Genomic DNA, 22,942 nt, shown 5'->3' on the forward strand with positions numbered 1-22,942 from the left:
GTATGCACAGGTTCGCTTCAATCAGTTACTTTGTTACTAGTGGTAATAATTATGCTAAGTGCCTCATTTCCTAGTGATGAAATTCAACTACTTAAGCTATTCCTTAATATTGTATTCTATAGCATCATTCTTGGACACAAGTAGTTTTGTACGTGATTTTGATCTGCAGTTGGGAGTTACTATTTAGGATTAAACTGGGAGCATTTCTTTGTACGAAGTTGGCATTACATACTGGGACTTCTCCCAGAAGACCACTCCAATTATTTTGAAGAGAATGACTGTTTAATTAAATGAATTAATCCCATTTTTGGCAAAGCTTTCAATTAATTGATGCATGAAAACTCAAAGCTTCAGTCACGGAATTCTACCAGAAAAACGAAGGTAAAGAGCTTTGTTGATTTGAGTACTATGGAGTTTTTTTGTGTGAAGTTCTAAGTTGATACATAGCTGAGTGCCTACAAAAAATGTTTGAATCTTGATCTGCTATACCTATATGCCTTATTAGCTCTTGCAGTCAGCGGTAGCTGTGTCTTTTCCCCCTATGGTAGCACAGTTGCCTTTTACTGAAAATACTGGTGTACATATGCATCTAAGGAAGCTAACTTGTTCTGTATTTAACTATATATGCTGTAAAAATACATACTTTCTTCTGGTATCTGCAGCCTCTCTGTGAGGGAAGCAAAAAGATCCTGTAGCTAAAGATTTCCTCAAGCCCATAGGGATTGCTGAGGAGAGATTGGGACCAGTAATAGAATGCCACAGTTGAGCCAGGAGGGTGGTACAGGTCACTGCATTCCTGTGTTATAGTGAAGTTAGGCTTGAGAAGAAAAAGGCTCCCTGGCAACTCAATTACATTACGAAGAAGGTAGAGTTAAGCAAACAGAACAATACTTGACACACTTTAATCAAATTCAGAAGTGTTATATAAACACCTCATTCAGGATTGAGGAAAGTAGAAATGGAAAGAAAGCTTGCAGTAAGTCTGCAGCAAGCCCACTACTGCAGAAGTAACTGAAGCTCTTACCATACCCCAAACATGTCTGTGCTAAAAGGAATTAGCTTCTTTTTCTTCAAGAGCTATTTTGTGTTGTCTGTGAAACAGTGCTAAGCTACAGGTTTTGCTCCTTGTTTAGAATGGAATATTACTTTCCTTAGCTTCCCTTAGTGTATGAAAACAAACCTTCCCAAAATTTATGATAGTCTAATGTAAATATTAGTATAGCAAGAACGTTATGTGTTGAACAGCAGCTCCTCCATAAGGCTTTGGTGAAATAGATTTAAATCATTTGTTAGGAAGTTGTGTGTCTTTATTTCCAGCTATTTTTACTAAGAAGGTGGCAAAGCTTTTGCTGATAACAGTTTAAGGATAGTGTTTGTAAACATTATGACCAGCTTTATAAGGAAACAGCTCTAAATAAGAAGTTAAGCTGAATGTTGTTTTCAAACTAGATACTGCTGGTGGTAACAATGTACCTGTACAGCTGCTGTAGGTTCCCTTCAATACATGTAAGAGGAGAATGGTCACGTGGCTCTAGGTTGAGTTCAGTTTCAAAGGAGCTGATCAAAGCAATATCCTGGTTATTGAATTTATTCAGCAGCAATTTGTAATCCTGGTATTAGCAAGTCAAAGTAAAGCTTCCTGGTGGTACGGCAGTAAAAGTTGAACCTTCCCCCCCCCCCTCCCCCCCATATTTTGTTGCATTTTGTTTCAGTGCAACAGATGGCAGCAGACAGAAGCATTTGACATGGAAGTGCATGTGAAGACAAGGTGTGTCACTGAATTCTGCCATGGGGGGGGGGAAGGTATCTGTTGACATCCATTGATGCTTGCTGAATGTTTGCAGAGACCAAACAGTGACTGTGAGTGCAGGGAGGCAGTGGGTGGTGTGTTTCAGCAATGGCAACAGCAGGCCATGGGGCTGGTGCAATTTGTATGAGCATGGCATCCAGGTTCTTGTTCATTGCTGGAGAAAATGAATAGCTAACTGTGGGAACTATGTTGAAAAATAGTGGTCTGTAGCTGAGAATTTGCTCTATCAAACACTGTTAATGTGCTGTTTGTATCTGTCATGATTTCCCTGAAAATAAACAGTAGGCATGACTTTTGGAGCACCCTATGTACAGTAGATCAGTGTACATTTACATTCCTAGTTTAGGAGAAGGGGGAAATCCAGAACCCCTTGGTCAAGGAAAGGACTCAACTTCACTTGAAAAAAGCTGGAGAGCCAAGGTTTACAAGCTGGTGGGAGTATAGCATTTACTTATTTACCTGCAGCTGAAGTCCTTCAGGTGACTGAAAAAAGGCAGTGTTACACCCATTTTCAAGAAGGGAAAAAGGATGGCCCAGGGAAATACCACCCTGTTAGCTTCACCTCGATGCTAGGGAAGATCAGAGTAGAGCCTCCTGGAAGCTGTGCTAGGGCACAGGGAGGAGATGGAGAGAGGTGATATAGGATAACCAGCATGGTTCCTGCCTTTCTGGTGGCATAACTGAGTCAGCAGACAAGGCAAGAGCCACTGGTGTCATCTGTCTGGACTGGAGTAAGACCTCTGACAAGGTCCTCCAAAACATCCTTCTCTCTAAATTGAAAAGAATTTGATAGGACTGTTTGGTTATGAGATTGTACCTAGAGAGTGGTGGTCAGTGGCTCAACATCCAGATGGAGATGGGTGGTAAGTGGTGTCCTTCAGGGATGTCTGTACTGAGGCTGGTTCTTGGTTTAACATCTTATCAATGGTATGAACAGGGGCATTTAGTGCACCCTCAGCAAGTCTGTGGATGGCACCAAGCTGTGGGGGGGTGCAGGTGACATGCCTGAAGGATGGGATGCTGTTCTGAGAAACTCAAGCAGCAAAGTGCCCTCACAGCCCAGGAAGCCAACTGTATCACCTGGGCTGCAGCACAGAATTCATGGCCTGCAGGGTGAGGGAAGTGATCCTGCCCCTCTGCACTGGTGAGACCTCAGATGGAGTACTCATAAAAGAAGCTGATACATGCACTATACTGAGTCCGGCAAAATGCTTCTAAGCTTTCTATTAGCTTGGAAATCATTGGATTTATTACATTAAGGAGAGAAAAGGCTGGACAGGGTGGGAGAGTTGTCATATTGCTGTTGGTCATGGTAGTTGGTCTACCTCATGGTAGAGCACAGCAGCAATGAGGCCCAGCTTGAGCACAGTAAGAGGTGGGACATGAGGCAAGAGACAAGTTGTAAAAAGCTTTAGGAAATCTCCTTTTGTTGTGAGCTGGTAAAACACCAGAACAGATGCTGAGAAGGGCTGTGATTTCTCCATCCTTGGGGTGAAATTAAATTTGGTGGAACATAGAACAGTGTGCTCTGGGCTTAGAGAACCAAACTTGAGCTGTGAGGTTGCATTGGACAACCTGGGAGTCTTCGAACATGTGTGATTCTGCAGCACTTAGTATGGCAGTTACTACAAGCTACCTTTACTAAAGAGTTAGAGGCAACATGATAAATATGTACAGATTATAGCTGTTGCTGTATTGTAAGATACACACCAATTATTTTGATATCAAGCATTTTTCTCTTGACCAGAAGATTTTTTGCTAGATGGGAGGATTTTAGATACTTGTTTCCCTTTTTTTAAACTTAAATTATTTAAAAAAACATACAAAAGTCCATTACTAAAATGCAAACTGAGCTTACACGCTGGACTGTCCACGGAGAGGTAAACGTGATGAGATCCTAAGTGCAGTTTGTGTCACTCAGTCAAGAACAACAGGTTGGTCATCTCCACCTGCCTGAAGCTTAGGCTTCTTTGCTTTGAAGTTAGTGCCACAGTTATGCCGCTTACGGTCTTGTGACTTCTTCACTGCTGAATCCGGGGTAGGTTTTGAAACAGTCTGAGCATTTTCAGTACTTCCTTCTGAGTTTGAAGATTCAGATGGTTTGTTCTGTAAGTCATAAACAATTCTATTAGAATTCTAACAGTTTTCTTCTTCTCTAGTGTTCTCATGCAAAAGAGATGATAGCTATTTAAAGTAACTTAAGCAGATGCCAACCTCTTAAAATAAGCTCTATGTAAAGAACAGATATAAATACCCTGTGAATGCTTTTCTTGTTTGTTGTCCCTTGTATTGTGATGATGTGTGCCTCGTTTCTCAGCAGACCTGCTTTTGGTCCTATCTTCAGGTAGGATATTGTGGCAAATGCAGTGAAGCTGAAGTCTTCCCTGAACAAATTAAATTGGTTTCATTTGAGAACATGGGAGACCAAGTCAGGATGGAGCATGCAGGGGAAAAATAGGACACATAGTAATTCTTCTGATGGATGTTCCAAGCAGCAGCTTGATTCTGCTTCATGTAGCTAAGCAGATAGTCACTTAACTTTGAGTTAATCTGGGCAGTGGTTCACACAGTTTAGTTTGTGGACTTTTTTACATACACAAACACACACCCCTCCCACTCTTTTGGAATCAATGGAGGAAAATAAGGAGAAAATATACTCAGCTGCTCACCCTCTCCAGACTATAAAAACTAGCTCTACAAAAGAATACAAAAACAAAGTGATGAGATTAAATACTTCATGCATACTTCATGCATATTTCTAAATATTTCTGAGTATCTCCACATTACTCAGCCTCTATCTTAAGTTCTACATGGTAACCCCACTTACTTTGCTCATCCATTACATGTAAATAAGACTTGCTATAAATAGCAGACTTCAACATGGAGTTTCCTGCAGATCTAAAGGTTCCAGCTTTTTGAAATTGAGAGAGACTGTGTTTTAACTTCTGTTTTAACTTAGGAATACAGTAATCTATTTGTGTTTTAAACACATTAAATGATTCTGAAGGAGATGACAACATATCCTCTAATGTTATATGGAAGCAACATAACAGTAACAAAAAATGGCTATTAGTTATAAAAGTAGTGATCTGCATACCTCAGATACTGCTGCAGCAGTAAATGGGCAATAATTCTCTCCAGTTCCTCTCGAGGGAGCTTTGGTGGAGTAACTTCAGCCACCCTGAGTTTTGATAAACCTTTTCCAGACCAAGCATCAATTAACTTCAGTGGAGTGAGCTTCTCACTCATGTTGTCTGCTTGCTCAAGTATCTTGATTAGATCCCTGTAGTATCCTGTGATATCCTTTTTCTCAAGTGCTACAAAATCAATAATATTTAAAATGCAAATCATTTACAGTTAGTTTCCATGTGTAAAGTAGGTGCATATATATACACACACATATTACATATATATATATACACTTCAATATAAAAAGATATCTATAAATACATGTATCCATGTGCCATATAATGCCAATGCTTTCAGTGCTTTGTTTTTCAACTGTAACTTAAACTGATCTGTAACTTTTCCTTTGGCCATGGAGGACTTTTCCTAGTCAAACTTACAGTTCTAGTCCATTATTAAAACTCTGATCCTGCAAACATTTTTAGGTGTTTGCATTACAAACCACACAAATTATTTCAAAGACTTATTTACAAAGCATAATACTTGTACAGTAGCTGTTATATTGTTCTGCAACTGGATTCCTTTTCCTCACCTATAATGTTTATTATAAAAAGAGGAGAGAGCAAAGAGGAACTGAGGAACATGCTCAAGGTTTTTCTTGTCTCAAGGCACTTACAAAATAAGAGAGAAAAATATATTTAACTGTATAATTAAATTTTTCAAGTATTTATCACTACATCATCCTGTGCCACATGGTCCCACTTATAAACCCAACTTCCCTCCAAAGGAAAAGCACACTCCAAACACACACTGTGCTATTAGGGCTGACGTAGTGAAATCCTAAATTAGTGTGCTCAGTGTGCTCAACTATCATATGCACAGTTCTGGTACAGGCAGGACTCATGAGCGTGCAGTACTGAAGTCCCTCGAGATTTTATCAGACAAGTTGTAAAAGTGCAATCTGTGCCTTCTCAGAGGCAAAGCATGAACAGGTTGACAGGGAAGGAGCAAGAGAACTCCCTGAAATGCAGCTTTCGCACCCCCAAGAAAACCCTTAAAACAGGGCACAAACTGATCTCCCCTACGTCTCATATTTACTTTTGGGAGCAAATGAACTGCCAAATATCTCATGAACTGAAAAATATCTCAGGCAAGAAACTGTACAAAGCTGAATCCTGCTAAATTTTCCTTAGCTGGCAACAGAAAGTCAATGAAAACTGATCTTCATAACAGAAGTTGCAACCGGGTAACAAGCAATATAGCAAGCATGCTTTATAAAAGTTGCTCGCAGTCACTCTACACTAGGTTATTTTTTAAGCCAACCTTTTCCACGTTCTGTCTTTATTTGTAAAAACAAATTACTTACAGTTCTCTCTACAGCAGTTATCACACATTCTGTTGCAGTTTGCAGACTCCCATACTTCATCAAAATGGCGGGCTATGAGCACGCGGCGACACCTGAAAGAACAGAAGAGCAAAGAGGGGCTACAGCATACAAATTTATATGCAAGTGTTACAAATCATGAAAGTAAGTGAGAAGAAATGATCATGGTAAGCTATTATCTCAAAGCATAAAGAATTGTCTCGGGAAAATCAGAAGATAAATACTGCAACACAGTGTTCTCTGTCAGTTACACTAAGAGAAATAATTAGCTTTCAGTAATACTAAAAACTACTCTGTAAGCAGCTTGGTTAAAGCAGGAGAATAAGTATGATTTGCAATTCCAATAGAATGAAATAAATCTTTTAATATAAGCTCATTCTTAGACTGAGCCCAACAAAGGCTGCTCTGAATGCTATTTAGAAACAAAGCAACCAAGCAACTAATGTAACTTACTTGTTCATATTCTGGCAGTAAGATACCATATCGTACAGCTTCTCTTGCCCCACGTTTTCCATCACTACCATTGAGCTGATTCTGAATATATCTCCAAAGCCATAATACAAGATGCAGTCAGCTTTTTGGTCATCCCTACCTGCAATACATTAAAACAAACAAAAGATGTAGACTTTAAGCATAGTCCGGTACAAATTCCAATCACACCTTCATTGGCTTTTGTAGCCCCATATAGAGTACACCACCATAACAAACTATGAAGTGCAACACCAGCCAGTAGAACACAACATGATACAGGCCAGAAACAACGTAGATTTAGAACAGTCTTTTACAGCTACACAATCAAACAAACCAAAAAGTCTATGGAAGGAAGATTCTGACTCTTGAACTACTAAAATACAACACTGATGTGATACAGAAATTGAATGTAATGACCATTTTCTCACCCTATATCTCTTGGAAAATCCTCTTCAAATATATTCTGAAGCCTAATTCATACTCCTTTAAAAGATACTGTGACCTTCAAATACCTTATTAGGTACTCATAATGAATTGAGAATTATGATTAAACAAAATTTTCCATTTAAAACCAACTGTGACTTCTACAGCTGAACTCAGATTCTCTCTGTTGGCCACCCCTCCTGATGATGCGATGGGTACTCTCCTACTGTTTGCAAGATCCAGAGAGCAGAAAGGGCCTAAAGAACCTACACTTGGTAAGAGTTTAACATAAAAAAAACAGAGGAACTACTTCACTTGGGTGGCCAACTGGGAGGAAAAAGGAAACTTTCATAAACTGAGTGATATGTTCAGGCAAATGAGTAGCAGTACTTAATAAATCCCCCTCAGAGAAGTCTCATTTAATCTAAGTAATGTAAAAGGAAAACATAGCAAACCTGCTGTAATCACCCTAAGCTGATAAAGACTGAAACAACTACTTAGCACCTCTAAGACTCCTGACTTACCAATATATATAATTCATGTTACCTCCTACGCTATCTAGAATGAAACAGATTCTAGTGTAAGCAGATACGAACTCCCACAACCTTTGATGGCTCTTATCTTTTAGGCCAGCAGACACGTTCTAGCATAGAGAGAGTTAAAAATCTCAGCAAACTGCATTTTTGGGTCCTTAGGAAAAAAAAACCCACAAAAAAAAAACAAACCAACTTTCTTCCACATACACTCAAATCTGTTTTTGAAAAAGAACATAAGCTAATAACAGGGAACAAACCAACCAAAAAGCACTTTTTTAAAGCTATTCCATCTATTTGATGCTGCTATACAGCGATTAATCCTTAAAATTCATTGCCCCAGGCCCTCTGTTATACTTCTATTTCCATGGCCAGCACAGAGATCACACATCATCTAGAGAATCTGAGCACATTACACATCCTAGTTGCTCTGCAAAGAAAAAAAACCCTTCTGTGACAACTCTGATCAATGTCATGTTGTCCTGGTAAGCCAGAGATGCCAGAAAAATAAAGTAACTCAAAAAAATTCTAAGTAAAGGGGTAGACAGTTCTTTTTGCTGCACTGCAGTACAGAGGCCTGAGATCCATGAATGTAGTTTGTATCTGCCTTGAAACATCTTAATAGAGGGCAGAGTGGCGTTCATACTTTGGAACTCAGCTCAAAGACAAGATACTGCACATGTAGGTCTGAAATGAAAGCATGATTTTATTAGCCAAACAGATGTTAACAGATGCTTTGCAAATGCTGTTTCCTACAATACCTGCACGTCCACTCTCTTGGTAGTAATTCTCCATTGACTTGCTCATTGAATGATGAATTACAAACCTCACGTCAGGTTTATCAATTCCCATGCCAAAAGCAACAGTTGCCACTACAACCTGAAATAAGATTAAGAAACCATCAAGGTACCAAGTTACAATTTGTTTTAATGAGACAAATCTGTGAAAAATATCTATTTAACCTGAATTTGATTCGCTGCCCATCCTTTATGAACTTTGGTCTTATATTTAGCATCCATGTTTGCATGGTAAGTTCCTGCCTTGATTCCCAGTTTCTGCAAACTCACAGTAACTTGCTCAGAGTCCTTCTGAGAAAAACAGTAAACAATTCCTGCATAAAAGAAAAAGATGCTTTATTGTAATGTCTTTAAAACAAAAACAAACCCTACAATCCCCAATGCTTAGGAAGAAAAAACTGTGAAAGTTTTATTAATTTAAAAATAACTAATCAGCAAATAGTATTTGTGCCTATTCAGTATGCAGTATTGATAGCCACAAGAGGAATTTAAATAATCAATCTGAAAAAGACAGAATAAGTCAAAAGCAATACAGAAGTTCTCCTATCAAGCTTAAGTTATCGAAAAAAAGTGGCTTGCCTACCTTTTAGGGCTTTTTCCTACTGTACAGAAAAACAGTTCAACTTACAGCTTTAGCTTATAGGTTAAAGAGAAAAAACGTATTTCAATCTGCATAATCATGGCAGTAATTATGATCGAGGAAGACAATGTCTTTTAGTCCTTATGTGAAATAGTCCTTTACTAAAGGGGCCCATTAAGTCTCCTATGGCATCTGACATCTCACCTGAGAATTCAGATAAATTAACTTCTTGTCAGTCCGGACTAAATCTAAGACTATACACAAACTCATGCAGTTTTTAAATCATCTTAGTACAGTTCTGTATACAGGAACTGCCCATCACAGGTGCAAAGTTGTACATCAAGGACAAGCAAAGACTGCTGCTCCAGAAAACTGGGATCTGTTGCTCTTGTAATATAGTAGTCTTGATTTGTGGTATATATGTAGGTTGCTCCAAAAGTAATTCCTCCTACTTATTTCCATGGAAACTACAACACATACAAAAGAGCACAATAACACTGTTTGATAGAGCAAATTCTCAAATACAAAACACTATTTTTCAACATAGTCCTCACCAATAGCTGTGCATTTTCTCCAGTGTTGAACAAGAACCTGGATGCCACGCTCATAAAAATGTGCACGGTCATTCAGAACGTGACTTGCCCATGTCACTGTCACCACTGCTGAAACACACCACCCACTGCCTCCACTGTGCTCACATCCACTGTTTGGTCTCAATAAACACTCAGCAAGCATTGACGAATGTCAACAGGTGCCATTTTTTCCGGGTAGAGGAATTCAGTGCCACACTTTTGCTTTATACACACTTCCAAGTCAGACACCATTCTGCCAGACTGCCCCTCTGCTGCCATCTGCTGTAGGGCAACAAAATGTAACAAGATATTGGTGGGAAGGGTCAACTTCAGCTGCCATGCCACCAATGCCTCAGGTGTCATGGGCCAACATAATGAAATGGGAGGCATTACTTTTGGAGCAGCCGTCATAATTCACTGAGTGCACAAAGTCCAGCTTTTAGAGTTCTGTCTTCATCACGTAAGTGCAATTCACCATTCATCCATCCACTCTGAGCACTGAGTAATACATGAATCTTATGATCAAATACAAAAAAAGAACTGCTAAAATGTTAATAAGTATCTTAACAGATAATACATGGGAAATGTATGAATTAAAAGCATAGAGAGAACCTCTTTTCTGACTTGTTTTTACAGTCTTAAAAATTGCTATTATTCTTACCTGCTTAAGCACTGTTCTACATACATCAACACTGTATCTTCTGAAGTATTACAGAAATAAATTGTAAGAAAATTTAAACAGTATTGAGTGCAATGAGTAATTATTCAAGGTACAGATCTTACTAAATTTCATATCTTTTTGGGTGCTTAATATATTGGGTGCTTAACGTATGGCTAAAGTGGAATTTCTCTGTAGGTTTCAGGATCACTTGAAACCATCCACGTAATGCTAAACACTAATTATAAATGTGCAGCTTTATATTGTTTACCTGAGAGCCCCTTGTATCTTCCATTAATGAGCTTAACAATGTCCTCAATGAAATCTTCATTATTTGAAGGTTTATGCCGAACCTCAAAAACATAATACACGTGTGCCAGAGAGTTCTTCAAGTTGGCAAGCAATCTGTTAAAACAATGCTTTTATCCTACTTCTCCAAGTACAGTGAATACAACTGTTCTGTCATTTAACCAAAATTACTACATTCTCATTGCTAAGAGTCAGATTACATCTGAAAAGCTCACAGGATGAAAGGGAAAACTAAGATCTCATGAAGAACAGTAAGTTACAGTCATACATTACAGTACAACACACTAATTTACACCTTTTTGTAATGATATGACATTTCCCAACAGACTGCAGCAGCCTGAGCCTGCTTGTCTACCCCTCCCCTGTATACAGTACTACCTGCTAAGCCTTGCTCAGAAAGATCAGGGCAGCCCATGTTCCTAAGCAAGTGACAGTAGCTTCAGATGAAGTCACTACTGAAGAGCACTGCCACTCAGTTGCAGGCTAGCTATTATTAACACGTGTAACTGACAACCCAGCCTGAAATTCACCAGCTGGAACTTATAGAAGATAATATGGCTGTGATGCAGTTAAACAGTTACTAAGACATACCTCATAGTAAAGATTAGGCCGGTTGAAAGATGCAGTAAAGGTAATGCATTTCTGAATATGTAAAATATTCTGAGCATCCTTTAGAACATGATTTGTAGCAGTTGCAGTTAATCCAATCAAGGGAGCACAGGGAAACTGTCTTTTCAAGATACCAAGGGATTTGTAGTCTGAGCAAGAATATAAGAATATAAAAATATTGGTACATTGCATCAAACAACATACAATTACTTTGCAGGTGTTTTTAAAACCCATTGGTTGGGTTTTTTGTTTTGTTTTTGTAAACATAGCTTCGCTAATAAACAAGTAATGTGGAATTTGGATAAATAAAACAGTGTATATTAAGGAAAGATTCTTAAAGGTTGACTTTACAGTCACATTCTTTCAACAGCAAAGAAACACTGGGTTAGTTTTCTACAATAAAATCTGAAACAATCTGAAGCAACTTCTTTCATGAAAATCAAGGACTTTCACTTCAAACTGTTTTATGAGCAATTAAAACGTATTTTATCAATTCCAAAAGCATTATCATCACCTAACTATCTTAACAGATTATGATACTTTGCATCCCAGAACAAGATTCTTTACCTCACCTAGAGTGCTAAAGACTGATATACAAAATTGCACGTTTTTCCTGCAGCAGAAGATTAAAGATGACTGTATGGGCTTTATTAAAGATGATATCCAAAAACAGTCTCAACAGCAGAGACAAAGGACAGTGGAATAGCTCCATCTTGCATGAATCTAGCTACTGGACAAGGAGAGCATCATTTATGACCAGAAGTTCTTGAGCTAGCATGCATTCTTGTCATACCTAAGTACGGAATTATTTACTTAACATATGAAGAAAGCACTTAACTTTATTTCAGGCCTAACTTAATATTTATTGATGCCTGAATAACCCTGCAAATTGGATTTCTAAAGAGCATACCTGGCCTGAAGTCATGGCCCCACTGACTGCAACAGTGGACCTCATCTACAGCAATGCGAGCAAGACATCCTGCTTGGTAAGCTTTCTCTAGCTTTGACATGAACATTTTGCTTTTCGCAATCTTCTCCGGGGTCACATAAAGGAGCTTCAGTTGTGAGTTTCTGTCTAGCATCTGGGCATGAACCCACTTCACGTGTTCCTGTTCAAAACAAAAGGAGAAATCAGGCGTGAGGAAACGGTGACAACGCACTGAAGTTGCTTTACTGCTAAGATGCTTAAGAGGTTATTGACAATTCATAGGAGGTAACCAACAGAGAGAGGTAAACTGTTACGTAGTATTTACCACTACTGCAAGTCTTTGCAAAAGACCACTATATATAAAACACTAATTTTAATACCTGGAGAATCTTTCACATAAGTCTGAAAAACAAAACTATTCAATTTTCGTTTGTGCTTCAGCATCTGTTGTCACTATTTTCCCATTAAAGCATAACGTATCAAGCAAGCCTGTGATACTACAAGTATGAAATAATTACTTATACACAAGTACTCCCAGCTGTAACGTGTATTACTGAAATTTCAATATGCTCTACCTGGAAGCTGGCTGCAAGTCTGGCAAGTAGCATCAGGCCACTAAAGCTATCAAATCCATTGTCATGTGCAATTTAATGCCCATGGCCTCCTGGTACTCAGGAAAAAAAACACTATAAAAAGTAATAGACTAATAACAGACTGTGAAATAAAATACTTCTTGGCTTTGGTGTTAAACATTTACCATCCCAAAGGAAGACAAAATACTGCATGTAAAAGCCTGCTCTGCTCAAGAAGTCACTAGTGGACAAAGTCACCTCCTCCGATCTTCTTTCAAGTCTAGAAATGCAGTGAACACAGAAAAAACACCAGCCAAAGGTACTTTATGTCCTTTAAATAGCCCCATGTAACCTACCTATCCCATGAAAGCTGTTGGTTTAAACGCGTGCTTGTTATTAAAACAAGAATGCCGTACATTCATTCATGTTACCCATACCACAGCACACAGCTGGCAAGATTGTGTTGCTAGCATCAGCTGCTAGAACTGTGCCATTCAATGTTCATAAATAACATAAACAGAGGTGAGATGCAAGCTTAGACACATAATCTTAATGGATAAACATACCTTACTGCTTGAAGCATTTAATAAAGTTGCAGAAATGCCAAGCTGGTCCAAAACCATGAGCTGATCTTCCATAAGTGATATCAAAGGGCATATCACAAGTGTAAAACCTGTAACAATAAATTATCTGTGACATCTGAGCCATTAGGTTTGCACGCTGTCACTTCCAATACTTTATTTTTTAAAAAATAATGTATCAATCCTGTTCTGTTAGAACTGCCTGATAGGAGCTTAAACTTTATATACTTACTAGCTGATTCCTCTCCTAGATAGCTGATGAGTGCAAGGTCACATAAGGACACATTTGGTCAACTGACTGTGACATGCACCTCCTCTTAAAATCTAGAACTGAGCTCCAAGAAGCAGAGTATAAGGACTGATATACAAAACAAAGCAAGTTAGATTCACAGCTGTGTTATGAGGCGACACATAACTAAGCTACGCTACGTACTGATAAGTTTGCTCTTTGTAAATAAGGAAACTTCCATGCAATCAGATGGGTTACTTTTTCCAGAAGTTAAAAAACTACAGCTGGATACTTGTTTTCTTTTAATTTTTTTATTATTATTATTTATTTACAAATGCACAAAGTCTCTCTCAAATAATCTGGGGCTAAAATACAGAAAAATAACAGTTATCAATATTGGAATAATTTATAATGTGTATATTAAATTTAAAGGTAAAGAAAAAACTATAGTGACAAACATCAAAAAACTTCTTCCAGTATTTAAAAATGTGAAGTAATGACAGGAATGTATGTAAATGATTTAACTCACATCTAAAAGGCTCATCTGTTTTAAGGCTGCTATTGCTCCTTAAAAAAAAAAAAGGAAAGAAAAGAACTACACAAATATTTCTAGCAAGTCTCTCATATCATTGCTCTTTTTTCTCTTGCTTATTGTGATAATAGGAGAGGTTCAGGTTGGATATTAGGAAAAAAATTCTTCTCAGGAAGAGCAGTGATGCATTGGAAGAGGCTGCCCAGGGAGGTGGTGGAGCCACCATCCCTGGAGGTGTTCAAGAACCGTGTTGATGTGGCACTGAGGGACATGGTTAGAGGGCATGGTGGCAATGGGCTGATGGCTGGACTAGATGATCTCTGCAGTTCTACAATGAACATACAGTTAGCAGAGTGGTGTGGTTAGGCTAGTATTTTATAGGTCATGTAACCAGAAGGATTACCACAGTAGAAAGAGATAATCAAAAACAAGTGAAACACTCACCCATGTTGTCACAGAAAAACCTCCAAAGGGAGTGATCTCCAGAAAGAGATCCTTCCTCAGTGGCAGTCAGCCCTTAAACGGGGTCTAGGAGAGGTGGAGCCAGGCTCCACCCCTTCCAGTCACACAGGTGAATGGCCTTCACCTGTGCTCCCATGGCTGATTCATTTTTTGCCTCAGGTGATCAATGAGAGGTTCAGGCCATGATTCAACAATTCCCATACAGCAGTCTTTTCCAACATTAATGATTCTATGATTAGACACCAATGCAACATGCATTCTCCAAAGAACTTCATAAGGGGGAAGCTAAATTCAGTTGTTTATATGTGGTCCCCCCTCCTCGTACATACCATCAGAACAGACAGCTGGTAATTGATAACAAAGGCTCTTTCCACCACCTGTGGGCATGACAAGAAATATATCCTTTCCTGCCATTGTAGCATTTACTGTTTCAAGTTGCAAGGATCTAAACTTCGGGAGTTTAAACTTGTTTTGCAGTGCAGTTTTTATCTTCTCATACCATGGAAAATCTGTAAAGGATTAAAAAAATGCATTTTTACCCATTTTCTTAACATATAAAAAAGGGTAACTTACATATACAGTATCTGGAGTAGAAACTGACACACTTTTAGATGCAAGAGTTTTTGAAGATTCAATAAGGGCACAAAAACCAAGTCTGTATAATCTAATTTCTAGCAGCTGTACCTTTGAAAACCCTGTGTAAATGCAAACACAATCCATGTCCAGACTAAAGGATTTCAGTTACATACTAATGCTAAAAACTCACAAACAGATGAAGCACTTTAAAGTGCTAACGATTAAGTCAAGTGATTAGTCCAAAATTAAATGGAGACAAGAAGCGCATCCTGAAAACAAATAAAAGCAGACATGGAGTCCTACAACAGCCTTACTACATGGTTGCCCAAATGCCTCCTTCATACAAATGTAGTCATTGCAAGTAAGATAATGAAGGCAGGTTTATCATTTTCCATATGTTCTAGAGATAATAAGCCCTGGGACATGAGGTGGCATTGCTTCCTAGTTTACAGAGATCATAGAAAAGTTCCTAGGCTCTGAGAGAACAAGAAAAGCCTCCCATTGATTTCAGTGGGTTCTATACTGAAAACAAATTTAGCTATACTTCTTATTCAGTCCATACAAACGCAGCACCTGATAGAAAAAAATGTTAAGTTTTAAAGCACAGGAGAAAAGACACCCAAAATATATCATTTTGTTCAATAGAACTGCTCTGAAATCATACAGCATCAGTAATAAAAGTGAAGGTGGAGGAGGAAAATAATAACAAAAAGATCTAATTGAATTTGCTGGTCATAACATGGTCCAAACCAACCAGCTATCCAGGACTTCAATTAATGTTTACTTGAAAAACAGCACTTCCAAAAGAACAGCAGCCCTCACACCACCATGGGACGTTTGTAACTTGAACTAAGTCTGCAGTACTGATGTTTTCTACAATATTTTTTGAAGTCAGCATCTACCTGATTTGCATCATTAGGCAAGATAGTGGCCCTACATAACCCACACTAGAAACCATCAGTGTCCTACCCATTCAGGCAAGAAGAAGCAGACACAGTAAGAAGTAACTTTAACGCAAGATTCTTATCAATAAATCCTGAAAACATTCAGAGTAATTATTTCCCGTTTATTTTTCATCTAAAAATAATTACTGCAATGTATCCAGATTCACTCTTGGATTATTACTGCAAATACAGTTAAGCTGTGACTTTGCATCAAGGAAAGAATAAAAGTAGTAGCTGTGGTTTAACCCAACAGACAGCTCAGCACCACACAGCTGCTCACTCACTTCCTTCTCGCAGTAGGATGGGGGAGAGGATTATGAAAAATAGCAAAGCAGAACTTGTGGGTTGAGACAGAAACTATTTACTAAGAAGAAAAGGAGAATTATAATAGAAATGATTATAATGTAATACATATTTCCAGAAGAAGTGGTCACAACTGCTCACCATCTGCCGACTGATGTGCAGCCAGTCCCTGAACAGCAGCAGCCCCCACCCCAGCCAACTCCCCTCAGTTTTATAATTTCCTCACATGTAGTATGGAATATCCCTTTGGTCAGCTGTCCTGATTGTGTCCCTTCCCACCTCCTTGTGCAGCTTTAGCCCCCTTCCCTAGCAGGATGATATAAGAAGTTGAAACCCCCTTGGCTGCTTATAGCACTGCTCAGCAACAACTAAAACATTGGTGAGTTATCAACACTGTTTTTCTTCCAAAGACAAAACGTAGCATCCTACCAGACAGGAGAAAACACAAAAAACAACTCTGCCCCAGCTGAAACCAGGTCACTCATTATAAAAGGCCATTCTTCTAGAGTAGAACTCAGCCTAGAAGAACTCAGATTAGTATTAAGCACCCAGTAAGGTAAGCACAACATTATCCTGTGTAAGACGGTAGGCCACCCAGCTGAACAAAACAGAATGGAAAAACATCAATATGCAAACAGAATTATGTATAAACACATTTTACCCCCATTAAATTATGTTGCTTCTATGTTAGAATATTTGCAAACCTGTTCTGTTCCATGCTTCAACTGAAGTTTCGGTCTCTTTACTTCCCCCTGCTGCTGACTCTCCTGAGGACTGCTTTATCAGCTTTTTTAATGTTGTCTTCTTTTGAATGAGTTCTTGCTGTTTATCCAGCAGCTCCTGAATCTGCATCTCCACTGCCTGTAGCTCATTTTCAATGGAAAGCAGTTCCTCCTCTAGCACTGATGACAAAAACAAGGCAAAATATTAATATGAATAACATATTTCACACGTTGATTGAGAACAATCAAAATTAAACACAAACCAAAAGCATCAAGGGAAAAAGACAGCGTGCTAAACCCACAAGTAAGATTACAACACTTTAATTTTTGTACATACCATGTAAAAATACTTTGCAATGCCTAACGAGGTATTTCACATATTAGTAGGCTGTATGAAAGCAGTAATGTACTCTACACTGTCATCTCTGATACAGTGTATGAGATATACAACGCTGGCATTGACTACACTGATTAATAGAGAAAGAGTACATCACAATCTCGTTTCTCAGCAGTGGAGTCTCTCTAGAGAAATACTTGCCATTGTTTTCTTTTCTGCAGATGTAGGTTGGAAAATGAAAAGCAAATTGCATCTGCCTGATATTAAAGCTGAAAGAGTTACAATGAACGCAAAAGGAGTATTCCAGCCAGTTGCAATGTGAGCTCAATGTTAAAACATTTTTAGTAGACTGCATTTACATGTAAGAAGCAACTTTAACCTCAGCAAGCAAAAGTCTTCTGAAGATGGAAATAGAGACATTAGCGGGAAGCTATGTTTCATGCACTCACATCTCCTCTTTTGTGCAGATCCAGAGCATTTGCTAAATGTCAAGGTTTGAACATGGAGGACAAAAGCTTTTTGTGAACACAAGCCAATCTTCAGATCTAAAAGAGCTGAAACAAACACTCCCCAAATGTCTGACTTAGATTCTAAGTGAAACTTTGGCAGGAATTTGCATCTACACATCCTTATGTGCATCTATGTGAATTATGGCTTGTATCAGGAATGGTGTTGTGAGCAGGACTAGGGAAGTAATCCTGCCCCTGTACTCGGCACTGGTGAGGCCTCACCTTGAGTGCTGTATTCAGTTGTGGGCACCTCAGTACAGAAAGGACATTGAGGTGCTGGAGCAGGTCCAAAGAAGGGCAACAAGGCTTGTAAAGGTCTTGGAGAATATGCCCTACGAGGAGAGGCTGAAGGAACTGGGGCTGTTTAGTCTGGGGAAAAGGAGGCTGAGGGGAGACCTTATTGCTCTCTTCCCATATCGGAAAGGTGCTTACAGCGAGAGCGGGGTTGGTCTCTTCTCACTGGTGACAGGATGAGGGGAAATGGCCTCAAGTTGTGCCAGGGTAAGTTTAGGTTGGACGTTAGAAAACACTTCTTTACAGAAAGGGTTGTTAAGCACTGGAATAGGCTCCCCAGGGAGGTTGTTAAGTCACCATCCCTGGATGTGTTTAAAAACCGTTTGGATGTGGTGCTCAGGGACATGATTTAGCAGAGGATTGTTTGAATTGGGGTAGTTTGGTTAGGTTGTGGTTGGACTTGGTGATCTTTAAGGTCTTATCCAACCTGAGCAATTCTATGATTCTATGGGCTGTGCTCTAGAACTCAACCCCCCAAGATGAGAAAGTGATAACACAGTGTGTCAATCATGTACCTACATTTTCAAGCCAGGCTAGAAAAGCATAAAAAACATATTTTTTTTTCCTCCAAACTACTACATTTGGTCCAAACGTAGCAGATTTGATAAATTTCTTACAGGTGGAAAAATGTTTCACGTGTAAAAAGCTATCCTCTTTGCAAATGGCACAAAATGAGGATATTTGTCTTTCAAAAAGCCCACTGTTATTCAGCAGGAATGAGCTGAAGGTGTCTTATAATATGAAGCACATTTTTAATACACTGAAAGCCAAGTAATTTCCTTGACAAATCAACTTCAATTTTAGTTTTTAATCCAAGAAACAAAAACATTATGCAGTGTAAAAACAGACAAACAAACAAAATAAAAACCACAAACATGGCAGGATGGTTGGACCAGGTGATCTTGAAAGGTCCCTTCCAACCCAAACCATTCTATTATTCTATGTAAACATCTTTTTCTTCAAATCTGAAGTATAACAACATAGACCTGATACTCTTTTCTCATACATCAGATTCCTATGAATAACAATCAGTAAATCAGGTGATCGTATCTGTTAACCAAAAGATAGCAAAATGAACACACCGAATGCTAATTTTGGATTACCTTCCACAGCTGTCATCTCTAGGGAATACAGAGGGCTATCCTCAGGAGAATTTACTTAACCAAGTAACTGTCACAAAGAATAAAACAAACAAGAAAAGTTTCATTAGTAATCCTTCTAAAGTTAGAACATACCCACCGCAAGGAATTTGTCAATGGATAAGGTGCTAGTAGAACAGGTTAAGCACTGGTTCATTTAACCCAACTATAATAGATATCCCCAACTACATGACAACACATTTTTTTTCCCCTACTGCTAATGGGACAGATGTGAAGTTATAAACAGTTCTTAAGGTTACACAGAGCCTTAAGCTATAAAGATCTTCCAAACGGAATCAAGAGATTTTTGACCAACTTAAATTTTATAGAAGTCTTTCTCATCTGGGATGAGATGCACGGTGTAATTTAGACAGGTCATTTACCCACATTAGAACCATCTTTTTCTCAGTTCTGTTCGAAGACTACTTAACAGAAAAATCAGAACAAATTACAGTGCATCCATTAGAAAAATACCCACTGTAACACCTAGAGGATCATCCAGGAGGAAGTAGAAAGACAATTAGGTTCAGAGGAGGGAGATGAGATCATCAATGAGACAAACTTAGAATTCTAATTGCTGGCTTAACTTTTGAATGATACCCTTTGTTGTAGTATATGCTAGTAATATAAAAATAAAGAAACTTCATATTCTCTAAACCTTGGGCAATTCTCAATGATTTATTATATATGTGGAAGTCAAATCAGAGGGAAGCTGAAATAGAATTCAGAGGACCTTCACTAAAGCTAATCCTAAAGCAAGAGATACTTTACCCTGTTCCTACAAATAGGACAAAATGTATTAAAAAAAACAACAAATAAAGGACTGAATTTGTTGTCAGATGATGTATTTTAAAAGAAGTTGAAGGTTCACACTTCAGAGAGTTGGCAGTATAACTAAGCAGCATGTCCACATCTCCTACAAAATCCAAGTCATACAGTCCTCTCTCCATCACCTGCCACTTGCACAAAAGTATTTGGAAATGTTAGCTTCTTCCAAGCACAGAGCAAATAGGGACATGAAGAAAATCAGTAGCTATGGAACTGACACACCGTAAATGTAATATACTTCTATTCTCCAAAAAGAAGTGCAATCATCACAAACATCACTATGCTCATAGCTCATTAAACATAAAACATTTTCTTATTGAAAGAGTGAGAAGTGAATGAAAGCAACCTAGGAAAGTAACCCCCTGTGCTCCTAAAGCTCTGTAAGTCTTTAGTTCAGATCCCGCCCCTAAAGCATTCAGTATATCTTATAATTGATTCTGTACCAACACTGCCAGCAAAGAATCCATTTGACTCTCAAATACGCAGCTCTTAAGACAATGAATAAACACAAAATCATATCTCATAAGCCATAAGTAGACAAAACACAAGTGGAAGCATTCTACCCTGTAGGCAGTTGTACCCTACTCTAAAAAATAGTAAAATTACTACAATTATCCCATTACATCCTTTCTTAAATGGCCCTCTGGAGAGGAGAAAGGCTGCTAAGCCACGCCCAAGGCACCTTAGTGATGTGTGTCACTTGTGGTCCTGCAGATTTAAAACAGTGTCCCATCACTGGCAGCTTTCCTACCTCACCTTCTATGCAGCCTCAAATAAAAGCTCCTCAGTCCAACTTTAAAAAGAGCAATGCTAATAGGATGTGGTCAAGGAAAGCATCCTTACAGTTACCCTGGGCTGCATCAAGAGGGGTGGCCAGAAGAGCAAGAGAGGGGATCGTTTGAACACTGGACTGTGCACGGAACAGGGATGGAGTAGAGCTTCTGTTGGGAATGGCACTGTGCACAACATGGGGCTGTGCATGGGATGAGGCTCTACATGAGCCCCATGAGGCTGGGGGATGAGCATGGGGCTGTGCACGGCTATAGGGTATGGGTAGTGATGGAAGTGGAGATGGGGTCATGTTGGAGCTAGGAATGGAAATAAGAACAGGAGAGAGCTCCAATCCTCCCACCCACACAATGTGTATCCACCAGGGTCAAGGATGGTGCCGGGGCTGCAGCCCCCAAAACCTGCAGTGCTCCACTGTGAGGCTCTGCCCCTTCTCCCCTTTCTTTTCTCACCTTTGTACTCACAGATTCAATAAGAATCAAGCAAGCACATGCATGTATTTTCTCATGCATGCACATATAAGTACCCAGATGATTTCTGTAAAGGGATCTCCTTATCTTGCCCCACAGAAGTTACACATCTGCTCTAAAAGATAATAATATCTTATAACATGATATTATTAATAACAATATTATTAACTATTATAATAAAGAATGGGAAGAAAACTTTCCCACCCAGTGTGCAGCTGCAGTGAATGTAGGGCTTGAGCACAGCAACGGCATTTTTGTTGTGCCCTCGTCCAGTTTCTTGTTATAGAGGGGAAAAGAATAAACCACTTGTTCCAGAACTCATTCATCTTCCCCCACAGCTCTTCTTTAAATAATAAATAAATTTAATTCACACCTGGTATATGCAAACACTGACAGAAAAAGCACAAGTCTGTGTTTGGGCTTTGGATCCACCATGTTGGATCAATTGAGTTTGAGTCAATGAACCTTACGGGTCCCTTCCACCTCAGATATTCTAAGATTCTATAACTGTTCTCCTGCACTCTGCCCTCACGAGTGCTCATATGGAGTACTGCATCGAGGCTCAGGGCCCTCAGCACAGGAAAGATGCAGAGCTGCTGGAACGAGGCCAGAGGAGGCCATGAAGTTGATCAGAGAGTTGGAGCACCTCTCCTATGAAGAAAAGCTGAGGGAGCCAGGCTTGTTTAGCTAAGAAAAGAGAAAGCTCCAGGGATACTTTACTGTGGCCTTCCAGTACTTGAAGGGAGCTTATAAGTAGGAGGGATATTGGCTTGTTACACGATCTGATAGAGGTAGGACAAGGGAGAATGGTTTTTAACTAAAAGGGGAAATCTAGGTTAGATGTTAGGGGGAAATGTTTTACTCTGAGAGCAATGAGGCACAGGCTGCCCAGAGAAGCTGTGGGTGCCCCATCCCTATAGGCGCTCCAGGCCAGATTGGATGGGGCCCTGGCCAGCCTGAGCTGCTGGGCGGCAGCCCTATTCGTGACGGGGGTTGGACCCGAGTGAGCTTTAACGGCCTCTCCAGCTCAAGGCATTCTGTGTTTGCATATACTGAGGCAATAAAACCCACAATAACGCCTCTTCTTAGAGACAGCTCCCTCCCTCAGCAATAAAGCCCCAACATGTACGTCTATAACCTCTCACTGAGAGAAAAACGAGTACATAAATAGAAAGATACCTGAACTCACATCAGGGAAAAGCGTGCAAACCGGCCGTCCCAGCGTCCGCCACCTGCGGGCAGAGCATTCCGCAGAGACGCGGGCAGCGCCCACCTCAGTGTAGCAAGTCCCACATCTCCCGAGGCCCGTGACGAAACCGCGGCGACGACGCCTGCAACCTCTAACCGCGCCCCGCTACCCCCTGCTCCCACGCGGCTACACACACCCCGCGGCTGCCGCGCCCTCCCACCTGCCCTCCGACCACCAAGCTCCGCCCCCCCAGTCCCCTACTTCCG

General features: G+C 39.6%; 1 protein-coding gene across 4 annotated transcripts; it reads right to left on the bottom strand.

The window, feature by feature from the left end:
- Nucleotides 1-3,424: 3,424 nt before the first annotated feature.
- On the bottom strand, nt 3,425-22,902 carry RECQL (RecQ like helicase). Of its 4 annotated transcripts, none has more exons than XM_015289986.4 (15): nt 22,761-22,902; nt 19,365-19,431; nt 17,104-17,301; nt 14,906-15,085; nt 13,339-13,445; nt 12,183-12,381; nt 11,255-11,421; nt 10,626-10,707; nt 8,710-8,858; nt 8,509-8,626; nt 6,774-6,912; nt 6,303-6,394; nt 4,908-5,127; nt 4,065-4,194; nt 3,425-3,916 (listed from the first exon to the last, which is right to left on the bottom strand). In XM_015289986.4, the coding sequence occupies exons 2-15, from the start codon at nt 19,378-19,380 to the stop codon at nt 3,728-3,730; spliced, it is 1,986 nt and encodes a 661-aa protein (XP_015145472.1). In that variant the 5' UTR covers nt 19,381-19,431; nt 22,761-22,902; the 3' UTR covers nt 3,425-3,727. The 4 variants fall into 4 exon arrangements, with proteins under 4 accessions (XP_015145472.1, XP_015145461.1, XP_040558256.1 ...); XM_015289975.4 differs by having other exon boundaries at nt 22,667-22,902; NM_204393.2 differs by having other exon boundaries at nt 3,483-3,916; nt 22,677-22,902.
- Between the last annotated feature and the right edge of the window lie 40 nt (nt 22,903-22,942).

This window comes from Gallus gallus, chromosome 1, assembly GCF_016699485.2.
Source record: "Gallus gallus isolate bGalGal1 chromosome 1, bGalGal1.mat.broiler.GRCg7b, whole genome shotgun sequence".
NCBI classification, from domain to species: Eukaryota; Metazoa; Chordata; class Aves; order Galliformes; family Phasianidae; genus Gallus; species Gallus gallus.